This window comes from Cibotium barometz, chromosome 33 (assembly GCF_041138505.1).
Source record: "Cibotium barometz isolate CiBa-2024 chromosome 33, ASM4113850v1, whole genome shotgun sequence".
NCBI lineage: Eukaryota > Viridiplantae > Streptophyta > Polypodiopsida > Cyatheales > Cibotiaceae > Cibotium > Cibotium barometz.
In genome coordinates this window covers 10,821,637-10,849,184 of record NC_141078.1, presented here as the reverse complement: position 1 = coordinate 10,849,184, position 27,548 = coordinate 10,821,637, and the positions used below count along the sequence as shown (strand labels likewise).

The 27,548-nt window shown below is 39.2% G+C and overlaps 1 protein-coding gene and 1 pseudogene across 1 annotated transcript; both read right to left on the bottom strand.

Annotated features, from left to right (window-relative positions):
* Positions 1-7,340: 7,340 nt before the first annotated feature.
* LOC147619289 (fe(II)/2-oxoglutarate-dependent dioxygenase 4-like) lies at positions 7,341-20,798 on the bottom strand (annotated as a pseudogene).
* A 2,746-nt stretch (positions 20,799-23,544) lies between these two features.
* LOC147619288 (fe(II)/2-oxoglutarate-dependent dioxygenase 4-like) lies at positions 23,545-25,395 on the bottom strand. Its single transcript, XM_086773421.1, has 4 exons — positions 25,117-25,395; positions 24,682-24,914; positions 23,983-24,298; positions 23,545-23,805 (listed from the first exon to the last, which is right to left on the bottom strand). Exons 1-4 carry the CDS (start codon positions 25,351-25,353, stop codon positions 23,545-23,547), a joined length of 1,047 nt encoding a protein of 348 aa, XP_086629547.1. The 5' UTR covers positions 25,354-25,395.
* Positions 25,396-27,548: the final 2,153 nt, after the last annotated feature.

Genomic DNA, 27,548 nt, shown 5'->3' with positions numbered 1-27,548 from the left:
TTTTGGATCTAAAGATAACCCACAATGTAAATTTTCCTATCATTCTATACATCATTGGAAAGATCTTGAAGAAAAGAAACTTTATCTATAATCTCTAAAAAAGTTCTAAGCTTATTTGCAAAAGTTTACCACATGCCCATTTTTTACATTAGCACTACTAAAAAGTACTGCTAAAAACGTAAAAAGTGTAGCATGTTAACATGCTTCCACCCTATTAAAACGATTCTTTCTTGCAAAAGATATTTGTTAGCTATCTTTAGTGGCTCTTATATGAATTATGCCACTAGCTACTATATTAATTATGCCAGTAGCATTAGTTTGTATTATAAAAGCTATATCAAAACTAATTATTTTAAGAACTAGAGTAGACATTCTAGCTTTTCCATTATATTAGTGTACTTGTTGTCTGATTGTTCAAAAGAAAAGCACAACAATTTTTCACTAGTATACCTATCTTAAAGTTCAACATTTATTTTTTCCCAAAAAATAGAATAGATATAAGTGCTATTATATGTCATGGAATATTTTTCCCTAAAAATAATTAGAATATATATAAGTGCTATTATGTCCTAAAATATTGGAGAAGATAAAAAATTGAAATTTTCTGAGGAATTATCTCGACTCACTTTATAGGTTTAATGTGGCCTAAATAATCTAAGTAATACATTCCCACTCTTAGCTTTGGACCTCTGCTCATGTCGTATTCTTAGGTTATTGAGCTTGTATGGTTCACATATTTCTTTGGGTTGGTCCACTAATACCACAATCAACTTCATAAATATATGCATGCTACCAAAAGTAGATGGCTTGAAGAATGTGAAATTGTAGTCGAAGTAGGATTACTTTTCTTTCTCACCATCAAACTCTTGAGCTATATACCTTCTACGAATCGGCATGTAGCATGGGTCCACCCATGCTACATTATGCATTGTGTGGTCACACTCATGCATACTCTTCTTAATTGTCTCTCATATGCTTCCTTGTATGCACTTACCCTATGGTAGCTGTATACATAATGTTGTACATGACTAACCTCATTTTCAAGATATTTACCAACAATTGAGGATTGGTGATCTTTGAATTCTTGGACATATTCTCTAATAAGGTACATTTGGCACTCATTGGAGCTATCTCAACCATATCTAGAATTGTAGCTCTAATTGGATAAGGTATCCAAGGTGATTATGACCCCTACTATAAGTATCTGGAAAGACCCTTGTAGCAAGATCAAGTTAAGTGATGACACATAGGGATTTCTAATAAATCTTTGAGAATTAATTTAGGCTTTAACAAGGAATTACCAATATGGATCATGTTTTCACACTCACCTAGTGGCATAGTGACAATTAACTCTTCTTATCTCTACTTTTTAATATTCGTAACTATCACTATGGCCTCAAAATCTACATCTTGATATTTTGGAATTTTTGTGTTTGGGTATGCTATTGGTAATTCCCTAGTCCCCTGTGTAAACCCTCTTTTGGTTCTTCTTTATAGTAGCCCTCTCATCACTGATAAAGTTTAACATCAACATTATGGAGGATCTAACCCTAAGGTCAAATAGATGTCTTTAGGAAAAACACAAAAAGGTATGTTGACGCTACTACGGAGAATCTAACCCTAAGGTAAAATAGATGTCTTTAGGCAAAACACAAAAAGGTATGCTGACCCCACTATCATCATGCCCATCTTCCATGTTGATATTTACCTTTTAGATGCAAAAACCATGCAAACTCATACTCTCTACAATGCATAATTCTTAACTTTAGATTGTTATCACCATCTTTGATGATAGGGAGGTTATGTTTGAACTCCATATACTAGATCCATTACCTTCCATACGAGCCTCCCTTAAAAAGTTGCAATAGAGTTTTGATCGGTTCAAAACCCAAGGGTGGCTATAGGCTTATTGCACCCATACCTACTTACTCCTACATAATAGCACCCAAGGGTGGCTAGCTTATTGCATCCATACCTGCTTACTCCTCCTACATAATAGTACACTATATCCCCCTATGGGAAATCTTATCTTATACCATAAAATATATACTCATCTATAGAAGCTTTTATCCTCCTTGGTATATGGTTTTTCTAACAAGCATATAGAACATCCCACTATGGGAATTCCTTGCTACGTGGCTTGAGTGGGATATATTTGTTGTCATATTAGCACATAATTAAGTCCATCTTGTAATGTATATGTATTCTTAATTTATGGGATAACTACATAATAATAGAAAACTTAAAAGGGAAACACTTTTTAATAAAGACTTTGCCATTGATAGTTTATTACATTTTTAAAAAAATACTACACTTTAAACTTAAGGAAATCCAACAAATTTTAAAATTCTACACACTAATATAGACACTGATAACATGTTCCTTTTTTTCCTCCTAGAGTAGATCCTTATGTAGTAGAAACTTCAGTGCCCATGTGAAGGAAAATTAATATCACATGTAGGTGTTACAAGTATGACCACAAATGGGTTAGATGGCATCAAAACTCCTACACTAATTTGAACTTGGGACCTTACCCTTCCCACACTGCTAGGTTGCACACCCATTGCCAATGCTAACATGACTTACGTGGGTGCACAAAAGCTTCAAATGCATGTACAATGTTGTGGGGAGGTGTGGACACCATTTCCTCCATCTTCTTTGTGTTACCTTTCTATATATATCTCACCCAGAGGGGTGTGATTCACTAATGTTGATGACAACTCCATGACTCTAGTTACTACAACTCTCTCCTAGATTGTTCTAGCTAACTAGCATATGGGAATCTTTCTACAAGGTATGGGACTCTTTCTACAACAACAACGTTCTCACAACCCCTTTAATATTCTTGAGCTAAAATGGCATAGAAAATGATTATAGTATGGTTATAGAGTGCTATGAAGGGTCCCTTTAAAAGTGTGAGAAAGGTGCATTAAAGATGTGTGAAAAATGTATAGTAAGGAATGTTCGGAAGGTCATGACCACTAGGAGAAGTCACCAACAAATTTAAAGATCAACTTAACCTAATCAAAATTACTGTTACGAAGTACGATGGACAAGAGTAAATAGGAGTAAAATTATCAAACGACATTAGTACATCACAAGGCTTCAGTAACTATTAAATGAAATTAAAACATTAGTAGGCTTCAGCATCATGAAATAGAATTGCAACTAATTTGGAGGTTTATAAAAATTATTGAAGAAGTTTTTTGATGTGCAACAATAAGTATCAACTTTTTTAATCTTCTTTTTACATCTACAATAAGGATCAACAAAAAGGATCAACTTTTTTAATCTTCTTTTTACATCTACATCACTGTCACCTCCTATTTGGTAGCATTCATCTCCTTTGTCTTTCACTCAGCACCTAGATGACCACTTTATGGTGACAACTCTATGTGTACAAGCCAACAACATAAGTTATGTTAGCAATGCCAATGGGTATATAGCCTCAGGGTTATTTATTTTGAGAACCCTAAGGGTTGAAACCCTTAGTATTTTAAAAATGTAGTCTAAAAGAACTTCCATCACATTGTTTTATATGAGCATTGTAATTTGGGCATGCTTATACTTTAGCTTGGTCTTCATGGGATTCTGTAAAAATATGGATGGCATTGGCATGGACGCGTGACTTATTTTATCCACCATGAGTTTGACATCAAATTCTTCATCAGAAACCTTTGTATACCATTGTGGAAAAATGAGCACATGTGGTTGTGTGTATGTGTGGAGAGTTAGTAGGCTCCCATGTCTTCATCAGAAACCTTTGTATACCATTGTGGAAAAATGAGCACATGTGGTTGTGTGTATGTGTGGAGAGCCCATGTCTTCCATGAACAATGTAACCATTAGTGATGCACATGACTATTAAACTAAGGTAATATGGGGACTAGGTCAAGGGCATATGGGAACTAATATATGCACTTGTACTCTATCATTTAGAATGGATGCTTGAGGTTAGAGACACATCACCATCCCGTATTAGTAAGGATGGACATCCATCTTCAAAATCTTCTAGAGTCTTGTCTTGCATTTGGGTCATTGCTTTGTAACTCTCAAAACAAAGAATGAGATGTATGACATGTATGTTGTGGAGGGATCCTTGAGAGCTATATTATGATGTAATTGGGCTACTTAATTGTAAGAAACCCACCCATCCCATCAACGATAGGGAGGCATGCTGCTCAGTAAGATCGATCCCAACCAATTGTGAGAGCTATCTCATCGTTGCCTCTTTTAGATGATCTGATTTATAAGCGATCTTCATAGGGTTGGGGGTCCTACCTACTTATATGTCAAAATATCTCATTTCGGTCTCTAGTCTCTTGTAAGGAAATTATATGTGAGAAGATCTCATTTTGGTTCTAGTCGGTGGAAGCAAGTGGGGCCGAGTGGACTGATAAGTCGGGTGTTTAATATGTGCGGTGGGAATACTATCCAAGGCCCCATGGTGCCTTGGGGGGGGTATGCTAGCGTGCACCAAGAAATATGCATCGATATGGGGATGAGGTGCAAGGGAGCGGTGTAGTAGGACACATATTAGGTACACCTAGAAGCGTTCACGCACTGGGTAGGCACGTTAGGCCTCCCGCATTGCGAGTGAGGTTCTGTGGTGCCGAGTGCCTCTAGGGGTTCCCTCCCCACCTTGGCGATGAAATTGCCAAAACGTGGAAACGGGACTAAAATGGTGGAAACGGTAGACCGGCGATCAGTGCCGTGTCGACGGGCCGACCGGCGGATCATGGATGGAAGGCAAGTCCCGAGTCTAGGCTGTGGAACCGGGCCGGGCATGAAGGCAAGTGAAGGGTGAGACCCCGCAAGGTAAACACGCGATGACATGCTCGATGGGCCAGTGGAGCCGAGTCATGAAGTTGGGTTGGTGGTGGAAATGCCGCCTCGCGTGCTAGATGTCCGAGTCCCGATCCTACCGGACTTATCAAGTCCACCCGACCCCACCTGCTTCCCAGCGAGACTAGAACCGTTCATCTATGAGGTTTTCCCTAAGTTACTAAAGCGCATTGTTTTTAGTGATGCATGTTACAACATGATTCATTTATTTATCCTTGTGCACACATTCCTTTATCCCTTAATGAATACATTCTTTTTCAATCCACACACAGATAGAATTTCATCATAAAAACAACCATAATTTCAAATCCTTCGCGTCCCAAGTTACATCCATCTCCAATCTCTCGCCTCACTGAGTCACAAAATAGTCTAGAGATTACAACCGTCGTGCAAAAAATCACTCGCATAAAAGAACGAGGTGTCCCCTTCACCCTCTTCTTACTATGGAAGACCTTTCAAAGTCGGTTGCCCCCCCCAGGTGGGGAGTACATGGTTGCCATAGACCGATCACTAAACAGATCACGTCGGAATGGTTTCTCATACCGATGTCATCAGAATGGTTACCCTAGGGAAAGTTTCCTTATTCACGAAGTCATCATATTATCATTCACATTTTGAGACCATGTATGTCAACATCTTTATAAAACTAAAATAAAGAACCCCATATAAGATAGGCACCTTTCTATATGGCTAGTGAGGGAGTGGGAGAGAGCGTAGCAAGGGGGTAAGGGAGAGTCACAAGATGGAGCAGTGTGGCCATTCACTGATGAAAGTAGAGGGGATCGCAAAAGAGGGGGAGTGAGTGAAGGTGGGAGAGGGTAGCGGCCGGCAGGGGGGTGGCTAGCAAAGCGTTAGACAGAAGCCGCAAAGGGGGTGAGAGCCGGCGAGGAGGCGAACTGAGAAGAAGAAGGAAAGGGCGGTGTGGGGGGAGCGAGTGTGAGGGATTGAGGGATGCACTGTGGAGTGTCTGGCCTTACTATTGATTCCATAAAATATATATATAAACTATAATTAATTATTAGAGAACTAGTACATTGATTTAATCATTATCTTGATTTAATCCATGAGTCAGCAACATAAGACCCTTCTCAAGGGTAACGCACTCGAGGCATCAATAGTCTGACAATGAGCTTTAAAGTTGTTTTCTATAATCTATACACCATTCCCACCATACCGATTTCGTCAGAATGGTTACCCTAGGGAAAGTTTCCTAATTCACAAATTCATCATATTATCATTCACATTTTAAGACCATGTATGTCATCTTTATAAAACTAGAATAAAGAATCCCATATAAGATAGGCACCTTTCCATATGGCTAGTGAGGGGGTGGGAGAGAGCGTAGCAAGGGGGTAAGGGAGAGTCGCAAGATGGAGCAGTGTGGCCATTCGCTGATTAAAGTAGAGAGGATCACAAAAGAGGGGGACTGAGTGAAGGTGGGAGAGGGTAACGGCCAGCGGGGGGGTTGCTAGCAAAGCGTTGACAGAATCCATAGAGGGGGTGAGAGATGGCGAGGAAGCGAACTAAGAAGAAGGAAAGGGCGGGGCGGGGGGAGCGAGTGTGAGGGATTGAGGGATGCACTGTGGTGTGTCGGGCGTTACTATTGATTCCATAATATAATTAAAAAAACTATAATTAATTATTAGAGAACTAGTACATTGATTTAATCATTATCTTGTTTACGCATGTATGCACGTACACACGCACATGTATACACATACGTATGCATGTACGTCACACATGCATGCATTCATGCACATGTGAATGCATGAACACCACACAAATACACACATGCACATGCTCATGCCACACACACACACACACACACACACACACAAACACCCACACGTACACACATGCACACACATACACACAAACAAACATACATCCATATTTAGAGAGAGAAAAAGGCACTTACTTCAAGATTGATTAGAGATCAAATTTACGAGGAAATAGGTGTTTCTTTACCAGTGCTTCTTTCAAAGGATAGCGAACACCTAACTTAAACCTCTGTGTTTATTTCCTTACTATTTTACATAGTGAAAGGCATGGAAAAAAATAGGGGCTATTTATAGCCAATCGGCTATTTTTCAAGGCTCTCCAAAATTTTTGGCTATTTTATAAATTCATTTTTTTTAAAATCACCCAACGTTTTACAAATTTTTAATATTTTTAAGGAATATTTGCCAAAAAAAAGATTAGGTAGTACCATTCTATTTAAGAATTAATCCAAAAGATTCACCCCAAATTTCTAAATTTCTAGTTCTATATAGAATACATATTCGCCAAGCCATTACACACATACATTCTTGAAGATGCTTAATTTTCTATCCTGATGAAAGGCCTAATCAGTTTGGCCAAAAGCTATTATCATGTGTACATTTGTAAGACAATTGCTTCTTTATTTGGAAAGAATTGCTTCTATCCTGATGAAAGGCCTAATCAGTTTGGCCAAAAGCTATTATCATGTGTACATTTGTAAGACAATTGCTTCTTTATTTGGAAAGAATTGCTTTATGAGGACTAAATTTTAGATTGGACTTGCCATTTAGTCCTTTACTGAATCCATTCTGAAGATAGTCACTAAAAATTGTTTCTTTATACATAGTTGGCTTATCATCACTCACAAACTTGTCTATGGGTCCAACCATTTCATGGTCATTTGGACCATAGAAACAAGCAATGGACATTCTTGTTTTCTTTATGTTTGTCACAGCTCGGTGTTCCACGCTCTTATAGTGTCCATTTGTTTAGTATCTGTGAAAGAAGAAAAATATTAGAGAAGCCATTACCTCACGAATATCCTCATGTGTCGAAATAATTGTGATACATGCAAAACACCATATCATACACCCTCATAAGATATGTGTACTGTGCGATTTTATATTAAGTGCCTCTAATGCTTCATGCATGGCATGTGTCGAACATGTACCTCAATTTGGTCTCCCAAGATGACGACAAATGAATTTGATATAGGTTTTACAGTGACCCATTCATCTCCTTTTCTAACTTGCAATCCGGCCACTTCATCTTGCAATAAAACAGTGAGTGACCCAAAATCTGAATGGGAACTCAATCCAAGTGTAAGCTCTGGATCTGGACAAGCAGGGTAGTAATTGATTACCATGGTTTGTCGAGAACAATGCCTATAAAAGGCATTGGCCTCCAATGCTAGACTTGTAAAAATTGCTTCAAGTAGGATGTGTGCAAGGGACGCCACTTGTTTACGAAAGTCTAACATAGGGCCTCTGTGAAAATAGAAAATAAACAAATGATGATTTAGTCTAACATGATATAAGGACACCAAAGGAGTTCACAAGACATTATGAAGGTCATGATGATGATAAAACTCTTAATGAGTAACATGATATAAGAACATCAAGGCGGTACAAAAGCCACAATTATAAGTAAATGCAAATGGATTGCAGAAGAGTCAATATCATGCAAGTAGATCAACGTAGCAGAAGTAAAAATCTTGAAAACTCTTGTATTTTGATCCTTGAAGCCTTTCAATGAAAAAATTAAGCGATGAAACACTTCAAAGACACGCTTAGATGCTATAACAGTGGAAGAGAAGCTGTTTCTTGCGGAAAACTCACCCTAGAAAGCCTGGTAGCAGCTCGCGATCCATGGTAGGGCTAGGCTTGAATCCTAAGGTGTCCTTCCACTCTCGAATCCTCTCGTGGGTAACAAAGCCGGTGAAGAAGCTCAATGAGCGAGATGGGTCTTCTGAGACTAATCGCATTTTGTCCTCGGTTGGCAATGCAAAGAAGTCGGAAACAGCACTCCAAAGTTCGCTTGGTAAGGTCGGCGAGACACCATGATTAATCACGTTACATAATAACATCAAAATCTAATGTTAGGTAGGTTTTCTGATGCAGGCGGAATACCTGAAAAATGCCCCAGTCCTCGACGCAGGCGAGACCGATTTCTTTGATAGTTTGGGCTCTGCATTGTCCATGGAAGTTTGCAAGGCTAATGATTGGCACTTGAAGGGTGGTTAAGGTCGGAGTCTTGGAGAAACAAGGCCTCTCCTCGGGTGGGCGTATATACCTTGCAGGCACATGGCGCAGTCCCGAATCTACAAGCTCGTTGATGCTTTGAATCTAAGAGTGCTCTATGTCAACCATTGTGTGTGTGTGTGTGTGTGTGTGAGTGTGTGTGTGTGAGAGAGAGAGAGAGAGACAGAGAGAGAGAGATAGAGAGAGAGAGAAAACGACTAATTTGCACCTAACAATTATCATAATGTAACAATTATCATGTGGTACTCCATGTAATGAGTATATCCTCTATCTCTTGCAATTATCATAATGTAACATTGTGGATCACTCTTAAACTCCTCCCATCAGGGATTTCATTAACGTCTTCACAATTTCGTGATCACGTTAACAAAACTTGTTATTAACATATTAAAACTTGTGATCACATTGTATATTCACATGACCTTAGCAATGACCTGCCAAAACCTACTAGTCCCGTAACCCTGCCGGTTTCTTTTGTTTTCCCGACGGGCCCGCCGGGATATCACAATATCCCGGCGGGCCTGTTGGGAAAACAAAAGAACCCCGGCAGGGTTCTGTCATGTTTATAAACATTGCCTGACACCCATCATGCAACTTTTGGGGAGATAGTCCTTGTTTTGGGGGCGTGATATCTCTCCTCAAAGTACTTGTAGAGCTCTCGAGTTGCTAGAAGTGTCCTCTTGGGAAGAACGTCCTTATCTTAGGGGCTGTCGTCTTTCCTTGTAGGCACTCCTAAGGCTATTGAGCCACTCGTCCTTAGTTCTTTGAATTGGGGACAGGGTGTGGTTCGTAGCTAATACTTGCGGAGATTTAGGGACAAAGTTAGAGTCATTCAGCTTTGCATTTGAGCTACGTAGGTAATCTACCTCATTCTGCTTTATGAATGGTTTGATGGAGCCAAGAATCCTGCTTAGGGGCTTGTATTGGTTCTTGATACTTGATATAGTTTAGAGTAGACAAGGGTCTATTGTCCTATACTAGAGTATTGGGCAAGCATAGATCTTTGATTTTCTTTGTGAATGTTAGAGAAGGTCTATTGTCCTATACTAGAGTATTGGGCAAGCATAGATCTTTGATTGTGTATTAATTGGGTACAAAAGGCATCCTTCATTGGGGGTGCAATGTGCATTGTATGCATGCTATCAATGATATGTATCTTAATCTTAGAACACACATTTATGCATTCGTCTTGTTGTGATTCTAAAGGTTTAGCAAGGATTAATATTTACTGTGCATATCTACTGCATTTGCTTTGACCGCAATATCTGGCTCACTAGGATTTAGAATTGACATGCTGATTCTGCCCATTGCCCAACTTCGGCCGTGACCTTCATACAAACTCTAATTGCGGGCATTACCATAGTTGTTATTTCCAATGTTAGCATTCATATATGGAGAGTTTCGTCCATAGTTATGATTGCAAGCCTTATTGTTTTTGTAGTCAGACCTTGCAAGATAGTTTCGAAGTAGTTTTGTGTTATGTGATGATCTTTTGTGTTTGTCAAGATAGTTTCGAAGTAGTTTGTCTGCTGATGTATGTTTTGTAATACGTGAGTGACTTTGTTGTTTTTTCATTTGTGTATTCATTGTTATATACTTGCTTGAATAGGTTATTTGAGATGGAGGACAATGTTGGATCCAGTGATACCTCCAATAGAGTCCAAATTCCAAATAGTAGGAAAAAAAAGTCACCTGGGATAGAGTGGCAATATGCAATTAATGTCGGTGATAGATTCATAGATTGGGAGTGTAAGCTATGCCACGCAGTAAAATCAGGTAGGGCGCCTCGACTAAGAGAACACTTTTTAGGCAGAGCGAAGAAAAAGTCATGTACCCACCCCTCTGCACCTGCAGTGGCCAAACGCATAAGAGAAGAAATTCAAAAGAAAGATTCAAGAAAACATTACACTCCTACCGTTAATGTATCAAGGCAGCAAGAACACTGTTGTTCTAATCATCAAACTCCGGCTACATCACCTGCTTGTACTCCGAACATCAATGTGCAACCATAAAGTAATCTACCCAGTGCATCTTCCTACAAGCAGAACTTTGACGTAGGAAATATACCCATGCGTCAAACTTCATTGCAAGAAAGCCTACGTCAAGGTCAGCTCGATGATGCACAACTCGCCCTTGCTGAAGCGATTTACTTTTCTGGGAGTGCTATGATGATGGTGGATAGTGAGCATTGGAAGAAAATTGGTGAGTTTGGACCAGGGTTTTCACCGCCTACGTACCATGCTATGCGAAATGATCTATTAGAGAAATGTTATGCGCAAGTAAAAGAACGTGTTCAAAGAATAATTCTTAGCAATATAGAGCTTTCTGGATGTAGTATAGTAAGTGATGGATGGTCCAATGTACAAAGAAAACCATTAATTAATATAATGGTTATTTCACCTAGAGGTGAGACTTTCATCCGTGCCGGGGCTTACATTGGTCAAGTCATTGGCTCTGTGATAGAGGAAGTGGGTGCCAAAAATGTAGTCCAAATCATCATGGACAATGCAAAGAATTGCAAGAATGCATCCAAAATCCTAAAGCGACACTATCCACATGTTTTTTCGATAGGCTGTAATACTCATAGTTTGAATCTTGTATTAAAAGAGATTGGTATAAAAGTGATGATACCAAATGGTTTGCCTCAATCGTCGACACTGCTTGCGAGCTTGTGAGTGTTAGATATTTTTCGACCTCGCATGTCAGTTATGTTAAAGCTTCCAACGGAGACTAGGTTTTGCACTCACTTTTACACTTTTGAGTCTCTTCTTCGAAATAAAGATGCAGTTTGCGAAACATTTACATGCATGGCATTTCATGACTGGGAGAGCACTCAACCTGAAAAAGTGAAAGAGAAAATCAAAGTCTTGAAGGTAGCGCTTACGAGAAGAAGTTGGTGGAAGAGTGTGATGGATGCATACCATGTAATGATGCCTGTTATGTATGCCATACAAAATCTTGATCAAAGAGCGCCTAATCTCGGGAAAGCATGGATGCAATGGTGGACTGTCCAGTGGAGTTTGGAGTGTCCTGAGAAATTAGAGCATTCAGTGGTGGAAAAGCAATGGCGTCTACCATTCTCCAGTAGACAAAGAAAAGTCCTATTGAAGTACTTCCATGCTAGATGGATTGGAGCGCATTCACCACTACACAGTGCTGCTTACATGCTAGATCCTGAATACTGGAATATGGATTTGATGTCCAACGTTGAGGTGGTTCAAGATTTTTATAAAGTGGTAAACACTTTTTATAATAATGTTGATGATCGTGTAAAGTGCATAAAGGAGATGACCTCATTTCGATTGAAAGAGGGTTTATTTTCCAACTCCCTTGTTCAACAAATGGCTAAAGAGCAGCTTGCATGGAAATGGTGGATGATGAATGGTGGTGAGCACTATGCTTTATTGCACAACCTTGCGATGAAGGCTCTAAGTCAGTGCTCTTCAAACTCAGGCTCAGAAAGAAACTGGAGCATGTACAAATATATTCACAGTACTATTCGCAATCGACTTCTTGCAGATCGAGCAGATAAACTTGTTTACATGTATTGCAATGAAAAGATCTTGCGAGACATTGAAAGCGAAGAGTATGAAGAATATATGCCCAGATGGATGTACGATTGTGATGATGTAGTAGATGAGAACTTTGATGTTGGACGTACATCGTGCACTAGCCTTGAGATAGAAGACAATTTAGACATTAACTTAGATGAGCTTAATTTAGCAGACGAGAGAGTAAACGGTGAAAGAATTTTGGAGCAAGATACTGACATAGAGGAAGAAGCCATTTCATTAATTTCATAAAAAATACTTGTACAAATGATTGTATTTGGAGAAATTATCAATACAAAAGTAGGATTTATGTCTTTCTTAGCTTTCATCTTGAAATAAATTACGAATTGCACTAGGAGTTGCATCTAAAGGTCTTGGTGGTTTATATTCGTGCTAGCCATGCCGAACACTGTATAAATACCTTGATTTATTGGGACACTGCACAATGCACATGTGGAAATACTTTGCATGTGCCTCACTAAACATATTAAGTGGTAGTAGTGTCCACAAGGCAGTATATACTGGCCGCTCCACCCATCGAATACTTTGTAACATACAGGACATTGGGGGGTGGAGGAACTAGTAGCCTCAGCAAAAACTCCCACAAGATCAGGATGTACCAAAAAATGAGAGATGTGGTTCCCTTGGCGCACAGGAGCTATACGCGAAGAGAGGGTCTGTACATCTTGGCTGATCTTTGTGAGCTGCTCTTGAATCCCTCTATTAGCCGGGGGAGGAGTTGACGCTTGAGATAATCGTACAGCTTCTTTCTCCTTCTCTGCTAGTAGCTGTGCCCCTAAGCTTTCTTTGACCTTGTTTAACTCCAATCCAGTGCCCTCCACCATGAGAGCAAGTTCCTCCCTTGTGAATGTCACGGTCTCTTTACGTATGTCGTGGGTGCTGACAGTGGCCTCTCTAGAGGCGAAGTCCACTGGAGTTTCTAGGATAAATTGTGCATATAGCATCTTAGCAAAATAGAGTGGAGCGTCAGTGTTATGGAGAGGACGACTGTACACCTCCAAGAAAATGCGCTTGGCATTAATTTTGATATCATTATGAGTGCAACGCGAAACCTTCCATCTTCCCTTCTTAATCTCGCCATCTGGACATGGCCATATTTCCTTGATCATCTCTGTGGTTACGCGTTTATTTATGTCTTTCCATTGGGCATAAGTAGGATTTGTCCATTTCGACAACCTGCATGCTGTTCTCGTAGCTTCACGGTGGGCTGTCAGTCCATGTGCAAGGGCCTTCATTCGCTCATATGCCTTCTTGGCTAACTCTTGAGATGCTCGTTTGCTTGTGCTTCTGCCATATCTGCATGAAGGTAAATGACTTTAGGATTTTAATGAACTATAAAGATCAACGTAAGATAAATTGACCATTACCCTCAAAAACTTAAAGTTTAACACCACGAGATGAGATATGAGTTGCAAAGACTCAATGAGAAATATCCACTTGACTCAAAGAATATTTCAAACAATGCGCGCACATCAAATTTTGAAGAGAAAACATAAACTTAAACACCACAAGAGGAGAGAGATATTGCAAAGACTCAATGAGAAAATATTTCAAACAGTGCGCACATATTAAATTTTGAAGAGAGACAAACAAAGAGCCATTCTTGAAACTAAATCTCCTGATACTGTTAAATTACAAAATTGGGGTGAATGACACCAATAGCTCTACAAGAGGACGTTGTGCCCTCGTCGGGTCAGTATTTAGTGATCTAAAAAATTTCGCTACTTGCAAAACAGATTTTCGCTCGTCGCGATTAGGTAGATACATCCAATTTTTGACTCTCTAAATAATAGTATCCATGGTAGCTTTGTCGTAGGAACTATTGTCCATCCATAACTCTTGTACTTTCTACCCCAAAAGTCATATAAAATTTGTAATAAATACCCTAAAGCAAAAAACATCAGATGCAGGAGTGTATGCATCTGCCAAAAACGGATCAAAAATTTTCGGGGCTATCCACGGCCGTTTATTTCGCTCCTGTTTGCATAGGAGACTGCCTCTGCCACCTTCTCAGGGTTCTTGTCTGCTTCAAATACAAAATTGAGAGACATCCATTTTTTGGGCACTCTCAGCAGTAACCCCCAATCGATAATACCTACGCGTGGCTTCAACTCTTTTGTAAAATCCAACACTACATTGAATGGATGTAGGTCGGTATGTACAATTCCTGCCAAATGTGCTGCCGCTGGGCCTTCCACCAGGGCATGCATAATATGTGGCATGGTTATTACTGTTTGTTTTATTTTAGAAAGTTCTAGATGACTTAAAGGAATATTATTGGGTGGGGGTTTTTTCCATCCTTGATCCAAACGGAAAATTGCTCTAGTGAACTCACTGAATCTGAAGCGGACCTTCAGAAGAGTATCACCAAGCGAGCCGCCATTATAGTATGGGAAAATAGTGATCCAAGGAGATTCTTTTGTGAAGGCAATACACCTGACAATTGATGGGTGTAGAACCTGCATGCCCTGCTCTGCCTGGAAGCTCTCAAACTTGGCGCTACCTTCTCCTTTGTAGTGCTTTCCGCAAAAAGTAATGTGCTCTGGCAAAAATGATATACCTCTAACTGTATACTCTTTTACTGTGCCAAAAACACCAGAGCCTATTGTTCGCCCTTTGACCAGAGCCTCGTGCGGGACGCCAATGAGGTGTGTGCACATAGAATTGTAGATTGTGCGATTAATGGCACTCGTCCCACTCGCATCTGGCTGGCTGGACGTTGCAGCGACGTCCTGGGCAATGCGCACTCTTTTGGGGAGTGACTTTGCATCCAGCGCCTTCATGCGCTTGCTCTTGGGTCTTTGCTCGCTCCATACAGCGTCCCATAACTGTAGACGATGCATATTAGCTTCAGGTGGGGCAGCATCTCTAAGATCATTGCATGCTACATGCATGCTCCCCAAAATAGTTCGTGTTATATGTTGATGGTTGAAGTCTGCTATCTTTTGTCTATCAAGCAACTCAGCGTTGCCTTCGCTTCGAAGTCGACGCTGTGTATTTTTCCATATCTGCTCTAATAGATCTCGCATGAGTATCTTAGACTCATTGATCTTTTTGACGATGTCTTCTGAACATTGTGACACTGCGATGACTGCTTCAATGCGAATTGCTCGTAGAACGATTTTATGCTCTTCAGGGGAAAGCATGGTGGTCGTCTTCGCAAATCTAGCAAATATCACTAAACACAATAAAAATGGAATATCAAACCACATTACTGAAATCAACATCAAGCAATACATCATCGAACGTGAGAGAACCGCAACAAGTGTATCATTACTTATCAATGATCAAATAAAAACGAAATATCAAATAATATTACTGAAATCAACATCATGCAATACATCATCAAACGTGAGACAACCGCAACAAGTGTATCATTACTTATCATCAATGATCAAATAAAAACGGAATATCAAACAATATTACTGAACTCAACATCATGCAATACATTATCGAACGTGAGACAACCGCAACAAGTGCATCATTACTTATCATTACTTATCAAGTGCATACATGTTGCACTCCTCATCTACACACCTACCGTGACAAAGAGAGAGAGAGAGAGAGAGAGAGAGAGAGAGAGAGTTGTGAAGTGTATCATGAGAGAGAGAGAGAGGGGGAGGAAGAGAGAGAGAGAGAGTCGTGGACAGATAGAGAGAGAGGGAACATTAATTAGATGACATTTTTAATAGTTTTGTGAGTTCCTAAAGAGAGAAAAATAATGTTTAGTATTGTTTTATATTTTAAGAAAATAGAGGGAGAAAAGGTAATTTATTAGGAATTATGTATATTTTAAGAGAAAAAAAAAGCACTCTTCATCTACACACCTATCGTGACAGAGAGAGAGAGAGAGAGAGAGTTATGAAGTGTATCATGAGAGAGAAAGAGAGAGAGAGAGTTGTGAAGTGTATCATGAGAGAGAGAGAGAGAGAGGGGGGGAGGAGGAGAGAGAGAGTCGTGCAGATAGAGAGAGAGAGGGAACATTAGATGACATTTTCAATAGTTTTGTGAGTTCCTAAAGAGAGAAAAATAATGTTTAGTATTGTTTTATATTTTAAGAAAATAGAGGAAGAAAAGGTAATTTATTAGGGATTATGTATATTTTAAGAGAAAAAAAAAGAACTCCTCATCTACACACCTATCGTTGACAGAGAGAGAGAGAGAGAGAGAGGGGAGAAAGAGAGAGAGAGAGAGAGAGAGAGAGTTGTGAAGTGTATCATGAGAGAGAGAGAGAGAGAGAGAGAGAGGGGGGGGAGAAAGAGAGAGAGAGAGAGAGAGAGAGAGAGAGAGAGAGAGAGAGGGGGGGAGAAAGAGAGAGAAAGAGAGAGATATTCATTTTTACGAGTCACGACATCATGAAATTAAACTTAAAGATAATATGATGTAAACTTTGATCCATGAAATACTCATGCCACGTTACCAACCAAGTATCGCATGGATCACACACAATAAAAACAATACAAGCCGCATCAAGCAAATTTACGACATTTTTTTGATCGCGTTAACGATCAAATGCCGCAATATGCAAAAAACAATATTTGCACTAGCGGACGACACCAACTTGCCGCCACGTTAACGACAAGCCCGAATCTATGGGAATACGAATAGGATACGGACATACACTGGCTGCGTTACCGACCATATGCTCGCATTTGACAAAGGGAAGGGAAGGGAAGGTGACATCACCATAACGATACTATGCTTGCCGCATTACTGACTAGTACCGCTACGGTGTGCCATACTTACCATAGGACACAAACCAGTCGCGTTACCGACTATGTGCCCCACGATAAGCACCATTCCGAAGAATGGCCTTACACACACACACCCCTCGTGTGGCAGACCACCCACATCTTTCCGCGCATTGCGACTATGGGCGGCTGTCCGCACGAACACACACACACCCACACACACCCACACACACACACACCCACAACTGTCATTACCTGTGTATACTGTCAGCAATGAACTCCCAAAGGGCCCCCCGGGCCTGTATATATACAAAAATATAGCCCGTCGGGCTAAATGACGACCCTGATGGGGCCCACCGAGGTTTTAATATTCTTGACGAGAACGCCGGGTATTGCAAAAATCCTGACGGGATTTTAGCCGGTTACCAGGGAACCTCCCACCGGCTTTTTTGGGAACATGTTAACATGTTAATAACATGTTAACACATGTTATTAACAAAAAAAAATTGTGATCACGTGAATATAAAATCATTGCCTCCCATTCCTAAAAAATCTATCTACACTAACGTCCTTAGAAGACAAAAACTAAATGTTGCATCCTCGTGTGAACATAGAAAATGGGTTTGAAGCAATTTTTAGAACTGCGCATTGTCAGCACTCTGACACTATTCCACATTGTGGTATCATTATCATTCTGGTCTTGTAGTAACACACACTACACTACTCTCTTCTCTTGTTGTTGAGTAATTTACCAACATCACAAGTCCTTAAAAATGAAAAACATGTGGCCTTGAGCCCAACTTTTCTCTATTATTGAGTGTGCTGCTTTAGAAATGATACACACAAAAATATCTAACTAAACCATTCACTCAGAGTGACTTGCTTGATCTAATCACACTTGACCCAAGGACGGTATGGTTGAAGGTCAATTAAGATGAGGAAAGAGAAAGGGCGGTTGCAATGTGAACATAGATGTGGACGAAGAGAAAATGCATGTAGCCTTTCCGTCACGATTGACCTTGTGGCGCCTGTCGTTTTGGGCTGTAGAGGGTCGACCACCCACACCTTGTGGCGCCGCTGTAGAGGACCACCGGTATAGTGGGCTGATGAATGCACCCAAAAGCAATCAATCGTTGCGAGAGGGTGGTAGCCTGTAGGATGTAGTTCCGTGTGATGCTTCTGGCGACAACGTAATTAGGTAGAGAGCGGTAGCACCGTCACGAATACCTTGTGGCGCCTGCCGTTCTGGGCTGTAGAGGACCATCCACACCTTGTCGTTCTGGGCTGTAGAGGATCGACCGTGTGCTCCACGAGACTCCAGCAGGCAGTTACACGGCGCCTGTCGGTCGGGGATGTAGCTGAGGACCATGTGGGGCGGAATTTTCCTCACTGTGCTGCAGCTTCTGGCGACAACCTGCGGTTCTACGAACACCTTGTGGCGCCTGTCGTTCTGGGCTGTAGAGGACCGACCGCGTGCTTCAAGGCTAAAAAAGCTCCACGAAACTCCAGCAGGCAACACGGCGCCTGTCGGTCGGCACTGTAGAGGACCACCCACACCTATAAGCGGTGCTTCTTCCCTGTTATAATATCCACAAATTTAACCTAGGTTTTGGAAAATAAAAAAGAGTAGGTTATTGTAAATTATTAAAAAAATCATTGTATTAAATTTTGATTGAAAACATGAAACATTTTTTATGTGTGACACTTATTGTATTTATAATTTTTAAATTTATAGAACTTTGTAAATTTTTTATTACTAGGGCTTATAAGTACTTGTAATTTTTTATTACTAGGGCTTATAAGTACTTGTAATTTAATATTACTAGGGCTTATAAGTACTTGTAATTTAGTGTACTTGTAATTTAATATTACTAGGGCTCATAAGTACTTGTAATTTAATACATTTTATAATTTAGGTCTATTTTTTAGTATTGCAAGGAGGTTTTTTTAACCCCACACCTTATGGTGTAGGATGGAGACACGAGATGGGGAATTTTAATATCGACCAGGCACTAAGTCTTTGTTTAATATGGACTAGGTTCACAACCTTTGTGTCAATTGTATTGAACTAAGTGTTGTAATACAACGAGGTGATAATGATAAGTTATTGAAAATGTCATACTTATTGTGTAATACCTTTTATATTTCTACAACAACTTAAACCAACAATTGTAATTTCTATATCAACCTTTATAATGTGTAATACCTTTTATATTTTTACAACTTAATCTGTAAAACATTATATTTCTACATGAATGTAATCAGATATATATCCTTTATATTTCTACAACAACTTAATCTGTAAAACCTTATATTTCTACATCAATGCAATCTATAAAGCCTTTATATTTCTACAACAACTTAATCCAACAATTGCAATCTCTACATTAACTTAATCCAACGATTGTATTTTCAAATATTTACTTTGAAAACTTTGTATGTTGTAACTATCTAGCTAGTAAGAATAACTATCATGGCCATATAGTGTTGTGCAGTATTATGGGATGCAATGGTGATTGATCCTGTATGTGATGCTAAACATTTATATCATTTTCATGTAGATTGCCTTTGTGGATGGTGTATAGAGATAAAGAATTGAATGCATACTTAAAAGCTAACATTAATCCTGTTTTTTAATAATAATGTATAATGTTGGAGGTGATTGTTTAAAAATATATTAGTACTTTCTACTATTAAAAATGATAATTATTATTCGGAGATTTTTATTCTATGAATTTGTGAGTTTTGTAGTGCTCCCTTTCCAAAGAAACAACATATCACCCAACGTTTTACAAATTTTTGAGATTTTTAAGAAATATTTGCCAAAAAATAGATTAGGTAGTACCATTCTATTTAAGAATTAATCCAAAAGATTCACCCCAAATTTCTAAATTTCTAGTTCTATATAGAATACATATTTGCCAAGCCATTACACACATACATTCTTGAAGATGCTTAATTTTCTATCCTGATGAAAGGCCTAATGAGTTGGCCAAAAAGCTATTATCATGTGTACATTTGTAAGACAATTGCTTCTTTATTTGGAAAGAATTGCTTTATGAGTACTAAATTTTAGATTGGACTTGCCATTTACTCCTTTACTGAATCCATTTTGAAGATAGTCACTAAAAATTGTTTCTTTATACATAGTTGGCTTATCATCACTCACAAACTTGTCTATGGGTCCAACCATTTCATGGTCATTTGGACCATAGAAACAAGCAATGGACATTCTTGTTTTCTTTGTGTTTGTCACAGCTCGGTGTTCCACGCTCTTATAGTGTCCATTTGTTAGAATCTGTGAAAGAAGAAAAATATTAGAGAAGCCATTACCTCACGAATATCCTCATGTGTCAAAATAATTGTGATAGATGCAAAACACCATATCATACACCCTTATAAGATATGTGTACTGTGCAATTTTATATTAAGTGCCTCTAATGCTTCATGCATGGCATGTGTCGAACATGTACCTCAATTTGATCTCCCAAGATGACAACAAATGAATTTGATATAGGTTTTACAGTGACCCATTCATCTCCTTTTCTAACTTGCAATCTAGCCACTTCATCTTGCATTAAGACAGTGAGTGACCCAAAATCTGAATGGGAACTCAATCCAAGTGTAAGCTCTGGATCTGGACAAGCAGGGTAGTAATTGATTCCCATGGTTTGTCGAGAACAATGCCTATAAAAGGCATTGGCCTCCAATGCTAGACTTGTAAAAATTGCTTCAAGTAGGATGTGTGCAAGGGACGCCACTTGTTTATGAAAGTCTAACATAGGGCCTCTGTGAAAATAAACAAATGATGATTTAGTCTAACATGATATAAGGACACCAAAGGAGTTCACAAGACATTATGAAGGTCATGATGATGATAAAACTCTTAATGAGTAACATGATATAAGAACATCAAGGCGGTACAAAAGCCACAATTGTAAGTTTAATTTTTTCATGGAAAGGCTTCAAGGATCAAAATACAAGAGTTTTCAAGATTTTTACTTCTGCTACGTTGATCTACTTGCATGATATTGACTCTTCTCCAATCCATTTGATCTACTTGACTCTTCTGCAATCCATTTGCAGAAGAGTCAAGTAGATCAAATGGATTGGAGAAGAGTCAATATCATGCAAGTAGATCAACGTAGCAGAAGTAAAAATCTTGAAAACTCTTGTATTTTGATCCTTGAAGCCTTTCCATGAAAAAATTAAGCACATTATTTTTAGTGATGCAAGTTACAACCTGATTCATTTATTTATCCTTGTGCACACATTCCTTTATCCCTTAATGAATACATTCTTTTCTGATGCACACACAGATAGAATTTCATCATAAAAACAACCATAATTTCAAATCCTCGGCGTCCTGAGTTACATCCGTCTCCAATCCCTCGCCTCACTGAGTCACAAAATAGTCTAGAGATTACAACCATCATGGCAAAAAATCACTCGCATAGAACGAGAAGTGTCCCCTTCACCCTCTTCTTACTATGGAAGACCTTTCAAAGTCGGTTACCCCAGGTGGGGAGTACATGGTTGCCATAGACCGATCACTAAGATCACATCGGAATGGTTTCCCATACCGATGGCGTCAGAATGGTTACCCTAGGGAAAGTTTCCTAATTCACGAAGTCATCATATTATCATTCACATTTTGAGACCATGTATGTCAACATCTTTATAAAACTAAAATAAAGAATCCCATATAAGATAGGCACCTTTCTATATGGCTAGTGAGGGAGTGGGAGAGAGCGTAGCAAGGGGGTAAGGGAGAGTCACAAGATGGAACAGTGTGGCCATTCGCTGATGAAAGCAGAGGGGATCTCAAAAGAGGGGGAGTGAGTGAAGGTGGGAGAGGGTAGCAGCAGGCGGGGGGTGGCTAGCAAAGCGTTGACAGAAGTTGTAGAGGGGGTGAGAGCTGGCGAGGAGGCGAACTGAGAAGAAGGAAAGGGCGGGGCGGGGGGGAGCGAGTGTGAGGGATTGAGGGATGCACTGTGGAGTGTCTGGCCTTACTATTGATTCCATAATATATATATATATATATATATATAAACTATAATTAATTATTAGAGAACTAGTACACTGATTTAATCATTATCTTGATTTAGTCCATGAGTCAGCAACATAAGACCCTTCTCAAGGGTAATGGACTCGAGGCATCAATAGTCTGACAATGAGCTATAAAGTTGTTTTCTATAATCTATACACCATTCCCATACCGATTTCGTCAGAATGGTTACCCTAGGGAAAGTTTCCTAATTCACAAATTCATCATATTATCATTCACATTTTGAGACCATGTATGTCAACATCTTTATAAAACTAAAATAAAGAATCCCATATAAGATAGGCACCTTTCTATATGGCTAGTGAGGGAGTGGGAGAGAGCGTAGCAAGGGGGTAAGGGAGAGTCGCAAGATGGAGCAGGGTGGCCATTCGCTGATGAAAGTAGAGGGGATCGCAAAAGAGGGGGAGTGAGTGAAGGTGGGAGAGGGTAGCGGTGGGGCCAGTGGGGGGATGGCTAGCAAAGCGTTGACAGAAGCCATAGAGGGGGTGAGAGATGGCAAACCAAGAAGAAGGAAAGGGCGGGGCGGGAGGAGCGAGTGTGAGGGACTGAGGGATGCACTGTGGTGTGTCCAGCCTTACTATTGATTCCATAATATAATAAAAAAACTATAATTAATTATTAGAGAACTAGTACATTGATTTAATCATTATCTTGTTTACGCATGTATGCACGTACACGCACATGTATACACATACGTATGCATGCACGTCGCACATGCATGCATTCATGCACATGTGAATGCGTGAACACCACACAAATGCACACATGCACATGCTCATGCCACACATACACACACACACACACACACACACGTACACACACATGCACACACATACACACAAACAAACATACATCCATATTTAGAGAGAGAAAAAGGCACTTCCTTCAAGAATGATTAAAGGTCAAATTTACGAGGAAATAGGTGTTTCTTTACAAGTGCTTCTTTCAAAGGATAGCGGACACCTAACTTAAACCTCCGTGTGTGTATTTCCTTACTATTTTACATAGTGAAAGGCATGGAAAAAAATAGGGGCTATTTATAGCCAATTGGCTATTTTTCAAGGGTAATTCATTTTTTTAAAAAAATAACCCAACGTTTTATAAAATTTTGAGATTTTTAAGAAATATTTGCTAAAAAATAGATTAGGTAGTACCATTCTATTTAAGAACTAATCCAAAAGATTCACCCCAAATTTCTAAATTTCTAGTTCTATATAGAATACATATTCGCCAAGCCATTACACACATACATTCTTGAAGATGCTTAATTTTCTATCCTGATGAAAGGGCTAATGAGTTTGGCCAAAAGCTATTATCATGTGTACATTTGTAAGACAATTGCTTCTTTATTTAGAAAGAATTGCTTTATGAGTACTAAATTTTAGATTGGACTTGCCATTTAGTCCTTTACTGAATCCATTCTGAAGATAGTCACTAAAAATTGTTTCTTTATACATAGTTGGCTTATCATCACTCACAAACTTGTCTATGGGTCCAACCATTTCATGGTCATTTGGACCATAGAAACAAGCAATGGACATTCTTGTTTTCTTTGTGTTTGTCACAGCTCGGTGTTCCACGCTCTTATAGTGTCCATTTGTTAGTATCTGTGAAAGAAGAAAAATTTTAGAGAAGCCATTACCTCACGAATATCCTCATGTGTCAAAATAATTGTGATACATGCAAAACACCATATCATACACCCTGATAAGATATGTGTACTGTGCAATTTTATATTAAGTGCCTCTAATGCTTCATGCATATGGCATGTGTCGAACATGTACCTCAATTTGATCTCCCAAGATGACAACAAATGAATTTGATATAGGTTTTACAGTGACCCATTCATCTCCTTTTCTAACTTGCAATCCGGCCACTTCATCTTGCATTAAGACAGTGAGTGACCCAAAATCTGAATGGGAACTCAATCCAAGTGTAAGCTCTGGATCTGGACAAGTAGGGTAGTAATTGATTACCATGGTTTGTCGAGAACAATGCCTATAAAAGGCATTGGCCTCCAATGCTAGACTTGTAAAAATTGCTTCAAGTAGGATGTGTGCAAGGGACGCCACTTGTTTATGAAAGTCTAACATAGGGCCTCTGTGAAAATAAACAAATGATGATTTAGTCTAACATGATATAAGGACACCAAAGGAGTTCACAAGACATTATGAAGGTCATGATGATGATAAAACTCTTAATGAGTAACATGATATAAGAACATCAAGGCGGTACAAAAGCCACAATTGTAAGTAAATGCAAATGGATTGCAGAAGAGTCAATATCATGCAAGTAGATCAAATGGATTGGAGAAGAGTAAATATCATGCAAGTAGATCAACGTAGCAGAAGTAAAAATGTTGAAAACTCTTGTATTTTGATCCTTGAAGCCTTTCCATGAAAAAATTAAGCGATGAAACGCTTCAAAGACGCGCTTAGATGCTGTAACAGTGGAAGAGAAACTGTTTGTTGCGGAAAACTCACCCTAGAAAGCCTGGTAGCAGCTTGCGATCCATGGTAGGGCTCGGCTTGAATCCTAAGGTGTCCTTCCACTCTCGAATGCTCTCGTGGGTAACAAAGCCGGTGAAGAAGCTCAATGAGCGAGATGGGTCTTCCGAGACTAATCGCATTTTGTCCTCGGTTGGCAATGCAAAGAAGTCGGAAACAGCACTCCAAAGTTCGCTTTGTAAGGTCGGCGAGACACCATGATTAATCACCTTACATAATAACATCAAAATCTAATGTTAGGTAGGTTTTCTGCTCGCCGACCATGATTAATCACCTTACATAATAACATCAAAATCTAATGTTAGGTAGGTTTTCTGATACTATAAAAGCAAGCTGCTGCAGATTACTGCTACAGAGATGCAATTTGGGCTCTTAATGTATGCCAACTATGGGCGGTTGCAGGCGGAATACCTGAAAAATGCCCCAGTCGACGCAGGCGAGACCGATTTCTTTGATAGTTTGGGCTCTGCCTTGTCCATGGAAGTTTGCAAGGCTAATGATTGGCACTTGAAGGGTGGTGCAGGTCGGAGTCTTGGAGAAACAAGGCCTCTCCTCGGGTGGGCGTATATACTTGGCAGGCACATGGCGCAGTCCCGAATCTACAAGCTCCTTGATGCTTTGAATCTGAGAGTGCTCTATGTCAACCATTGTGTGTGTGTGTGTGTGTGTGAGAGAGAGAGAGAGAGAGAGAGAGAGAGAGAGACAGAGAGAGAAAACGACTAATACGCACCTAGCGGGTGTGTTTCTGTGAGAGCGCTGAGGCCACTCTCCGCTTCAATTTAAACTCAAGGATACAAATTCACACATGTTGAATATATCCTCCGTCCAATGAAATGCAACATTAGTACACGTCTACAAAATTCAATAAAAGTAGCATATAATTGGAGACAAAATGTTTCTATAAAGGATCTCGCCCTCATATATTTTTTAAAACTGTTTCTATAAAGGCTCTCGCCCTCAAATATTTAAATTGTGAGAACCAATCATAGTTATGTCGGAAAATTTAAAAAAGCTCAATGGTTGATCCTAGTCATAGAACTCATTTCCCATAATTTAAATCCTCGGGCCACATAATATGATATCGCTTGAGTGCACACAAGGTGGGTTTGTGCCACACTTTCATTCAATACTTTGCAATCTTCTTGACTAATAGGGGCCTACAATGACCAAAAAATCAAAATCTATTAATTAATAAGGGGTAATTGGGATAACCTTTGTTAAAAGTTCTATAAAAAAATTAAACGCTACAACCGTTGAAGTCATTGAGGCCTCTTCTGTCTCCACCATCATCGGCTCAACACAGTGTTAGGCCGCCTTCATTAGAACGATTACTTGGCATTTTGTGCAGAGTTGTCTCTCTGTCTCTGGTACGACCATGTCGGCGTGCGGGCTCGCTGAGGAACCTCTCATCGTCACCACCCAATCAAAAGTAGTTTACTAGTTTATGATCGCTCTTCAGACAGAACCACCCAATGCAACAAAATACAATCTATCCGCGCTATGGTGGTGGACAGTGCATGCATGGCCATTCAACGAAGAAAATGAGCATATTTTCAAAGGGTTGTGACTTGTGTCTCACCTTCTCATGTGCCTCATGCCCTTCACGATTTTAACATGCCCTATCTCTACATCGTTGCCTCAACACAACGCTTAGAGGGAGAAACGGTCCATGCCTTCCTCGACGTAGGATTTTTGGTAGCTTGGAATTTCAAGATTGCATCAAAGCTGTAAGAGACCTTATTGAAAATATTTTTAGATATATTAAAAAAAATTATAAATTTAATTGGCTCGAGTAGGGTTGATTTGGTGTTCATTTTGAGAAGAGCTTTTAATGAGGAGAACATCCACAAGCTAGAATGTATTCCTTTATGCCAAAAAAGAAAAATTGGTATTGTAGTCACATGAAATATCAATAAATGACATTTCTAATATGTTTCTACCAAATGTGAATCCATAGGAATTTTTGTCATAAAAAATAAAAAATAACTACGGTTTTATTTTGGTTATCCTCTTTTTTAAAGTTGAGTTAATATTAATTTCTAGTAGTTCAGTGAATAGTCATGGATAACAAAAGAGCTCACGTCAACAAAACTTAAGCTAGTATAATCATTTCTAGTATCTTTGACCTACACTAGGGTTGATTAGACCCCCTTATAACATTATGCACACATAAGTGAGACCTCTTCTTTAGTCCATGAGTCAGCAACACAAGACCCTTCTAATAAAGGATAATGCACTCGAGGCATCAATAGTCTGACAATGAGCTTTGAAGTTGTTTTCTATAATCTATACACCATTCCTTTTAATCAAGTATGATTTTTGAACATTGAGAAGGTGTATGCTTTGAATCCTTGTCAAAAAAAAATTTAATATGAGACATTCCAAAATATTGGAACCACATGAAGGTAAATTCCATACCTCCTTCAAAGGAAACTATCATTCATGCATGTTGCAAAAACAAGAAAAATTCAAATCACCACAAAAAATTGGTGATGGTTATCACACCTCCTTTCCAAAAAAAAAATTGAATCCTTGTATTTTTAGATTTTTTATGATGAGACATCCATAATTATCATAGCTCCTTTAAAGGAAACTATCCTCCAAGCTTGTTGCAAACAAGAAAAATTCAAATCACCACAAAGGATTGGTGATGGTTATCACACCTCCTTTCCAAAAAGTAAAAAGATTAAATCCTTGTATTTTTAGATTTTTTATAATGAGACATCCCAAAATATCAGAACCACAAGAAGGTAATTAGCATAGCTCCTTCAAACTGGAAACTATCATCCAAGCTTCTTCCAAAGAAGAAAAATTTAAATCACCACAAAGGATTGCTGATAGTT

Excerpts from the sequence above, each read along its gene's own strand:
- LOC147619288 (XM_086773421.1), bottom strand. The coding sequence starts at position 25,353 with ATGGTTGACATAGAGCACTCTCAGATTCAAAGCATCAAGGAGCTTGTA. Across the intron at positions 24,915-25,116 it reads TCGACTGGGGCATTTTTCAG|GTGATTAATCATGGTGTCTC; the intron begins GTATTCCGCCTG and ends TTATTATGTAAG. Across the intron at positions 24,299-24,681 it reads CTGCTACCAGGCTTTCTAGG|AGGCCCTATGTTAGACTTTC; the intron begins GTGAGTTTTCCG and ends TTATTTTCACAG.